The sequence below is a fragment of the Eurypyga helias genome, unplaced genomic scaffold, assembly GCF_000690775.1.
Source record: "Eurypyga helias isolate BGI_N326 unplaced genomic scaffold, ASM69077v1 scaffold6137, whole genome shotgun sequence".
NCBI classification, from domain to species: Eukaryota; Metazoa; Chordata; class Aves; order Eurypygiformes; family Eurypygidae; genus Eurypyga; species Eurypyga helias.
The window spans coordinates 1-3,220 of NW_010261021.1; the positions used below are offsets into that span (position 1 = coordinate 1).

At 42.0% G+C, this 3,220-nt stretch overlaps 1 protein-coding gene across 1 annotated transcript; it reads left to right on the top strand.

Annotated features, from left to right (window-relative positions):
• The first annotated feature begins 252 nt into the window (after nt 1-252).
• Nucleotides 253-2,988, top strand: LIG4 (ligase IV, DNA, ATP-dependent). Its single transcript, XM_010155215.1, has one exon. It carries the CDS (start codon nt 253-255, stop codon nt 2,986-2,988), a length of 2,736 nt encoding a protein of 911 aa, XP_010153517.1.
• The last annotated feature ends 232 nt before the right edge of the window (nt 2,989-3,220 follow it).

A 3,220-nucleotide genomic window follows, 5' to 3' on the forward strand; every position in this document is an offset into this window, starting at 1 on the left:
GGTGCGCAGTACTTGCTCCTGGCTTGTAGCGCTCTCTTCGTGATGCCTTCTGTGAGGGCAGCCCGGTCACGCCGTAACCGGGCGGTGGCACCGACTGGTGACCCTTAATAACTCTTAAACCCCAGTTAGAAAAAATGAAAAACATCTATAAATCCTAATTAGAACTTTCTTCTTTGAGGCAGAGTAATACGCTGGCGTTTTCTCTCTCTACAAATACATACTTTTTTTGTTCTTAGTGAAAAACAGACTCTGATGGCTTCTGCACCTGCTGCGCAGCCTTCAAAAAAAACGGTGGCCTCTCGCGTGCCTTTTGCAGATCTGTGTTCTACTCTGGAGCGAATACAGACGTGTAAATCTCGTCCGGAGAAAACCAAGCATTTCAAGGATTTTCTGGATTCCTGGAGAAAATTCCACGATGCTCTTCACCAAAAAGAGAAAGATGTCACAGATTCTTTTTATCCAGCTATGCGACTGATTCTTCCGCAGTTGGAAAGAGAAAGGATGGCTTATGGAATTAAAGAAACTATGCTTGCAAAGCTGTATATTGAACTGCTAAATTTACCGAAAGATGGGAAAGATGCTGCAAAGCTTTTAAATTACAGAATGCCTGCTGGCTCACGTGGCGATACCGGAGATTTTGCAATGATCGCGTACTTTGTGTTAAAACCTAGGAGCCCAAAACAAGGCAGATTGACAATAGAACAAGTCAATGAACACTTAGATGCGATAGCTAATAATAATGCGGCTAAAAACAAGGGTCTGTTAAAGAAAAGTCTTCTTCAGTTAATTACCCAGAGCACAGCGCTGGAACAGAAATGGCTCATCCGGATGATTATAAAGGATCTGAAGCTTGGTGTTAGTCAACAAACCATATTTTCTGTTTTTCACCCCGATGCCGCTGAATTACATAATGTCACAACTGATTTGGAAAAAGTTTGCAGACAACTGCATGATCCCTCTGTCTCACTTAGTGATGTTTCTATCATGTTGTTTTCTGCCTTTAAACCAATGCTTGCTGCTATTGCTGACGTCCAGCAAATTGAAAAACAAATGAATAACCAGATATTCTACATAGAAACTAAGCTGGATGGTGAACGTATGCAGATGCACAAAGATGGAGATGTGTATAAGTATTTTTCCCGAAATGGGTTTGACTATACTCAGCAGTTTGGTGCTTCCCCCCTTGATGGTTCATTAACACCGTTTATTCATAATGTATTTAACAAAAATATACAAAATTGCATTCTCGATGGTGAAATGATGGCTTACAATCCTGAGACACAGACCTTTATGCAGAAAGGCAACAAGTTTGACATCAAAAGAATGGTGGAGGACTCTGAGCTGCAGACCTGCTTTTGTGTGTTCGATGTCCTTATGGTTAACGACCAGAAGTTGGGTCACGAAATACTAAGCAAGAGGTATGAAATTTTAAGTAGCATATTTACCCCGGTAATGGGCAGGATGCATGTTGTACATAAAAAAAGTGCCAGAACAAGAAAAGAGGTAATTGATGCTTTAAATGAAGCGATAGATAACAGAGAGGAAGGGATCATGGTGAAAGATCCCATGTCCACCTACAAGCCTGACAAACGTGGGGAAGGCTGGTTAAAAATCAAGCCAGAATATGTCAATGGGCTGATGGATGAACTAGACCTCTTAATTGTTGGTGGCTACTGGGGAAAGGGCTCACGTGGTGGAATGATGTCTCATTTTCTGTGCGCTATTGCAGAGACGCCCCCTCCAAATGAAAAACCTACAGTGTTCTATTCTATTTGTCGTGTTGGCTCTGGCTATACTATGAAGGAATTGCATGATCTAGGTTTGAAGCTGGCTAAACACTGGAAACCCTACCATAGGAAGGACCCTCCCTGTAACATTTTGTGTGGAACTGAAAAACCTGAAATGTACATTGAACCGTGCAACTCTGTCATAGTTCAGATCAAGGCAGCCGAGATTGTTAGCAGTGATATGTACAAAACGGACTGTACTTTGAGATTCCCCCGAATTGAGAAGATAAGAGAGGACAAGGAATGGCATGAGTGCATGACTTCAGACATGTTAGAAGATCTCAGAAGCAAAGCAGAAGGGAAGCTGGCCTCTAAGCACCTTTATATAGATGACTATGATGAGCCACAAGAGAAGAAAAGGAAAACTGTATCAAAGGTGAAGAAGGTAATTGGAATAGCTGAGCAGTTTAAAGCTCCTGATCTTTCTAATATAAGCAAGGTTTCAAATATTTTTGAAAACGCTGAGTTTTGTGTTATGACAGGAACAGGAGAATATTCCAAGTTGGAACTGGAAAGCAGAATAGCCGAATATGGTGGCAGTGTGGTACAAAACCCGGGGCCAGAGACTTATTGTGTCATTGCAGGAGCTGAGAATGTCAGAGTGAAGAACACTATTGCGTCCAACAAATACGATGTGGTGAGAGCAGAGTGGCTCCTTCAGTGTTTCCAAACCAAAATGCACGTGCCTTGGCAGCCAGCCTTTATGATTCACATGTCTCCTGACACAAAAGAACATTTTGCTCGGGTGTATGATTGCTATGGAGACAGCTACACGGCAGACACAGATGTTGCACAACTCAAGGAAGTGTTCTCAAGGATGAAAGGCAATACGGTGGTGCCTTTGGACGTGATTGCGGAGTTAGAAGAACGTTATTCGTGGAACAGCTGTCCGCTCAATATATTCAGAGGAAACACTATTTATGTGGACTGTTATGCTGTTGTTAACGAGCCCAGAACCAAAATCCATGGAACAACACTGTCCGTTAGAGCTTTGGAGCTCCGTTTTTATGGTGCAAAAGTAGTCTCGCACCTTGAGGAGGGCATCTCCCATGTTGTTGTAGGAGAAGATCGTTCCCGGGTAAAAGAGGTAAAAGCATTCAGGAGAACACTTGGGAAAAAGTTTAAAATTGTGTCTGAGCTGTGGGTGACAGAGTCAGTGGAGGAAGGAGTCCTTAAGAATGAAAATCGGTACTTAATTTAAAGTAGTTTTTAAGCTTGGAGTGAAAGTATTGTTTTTGGTATGAATGGACTTGGCTGTTATGAGGTTGCCTTGATTTTTTTGTGTGTTTTCATGTTTGTTTAAAGCTGACTCTGGCTAAAGTATAACACTATTGTTGAAGTTAGAGGAAGGCTTTTAATTATGGTGTTGCGGAAGAGTGAGGATGCTAAGCTGTGTTGGAAAAAAAGCCACCACCAGAGAAATAATGTAACTC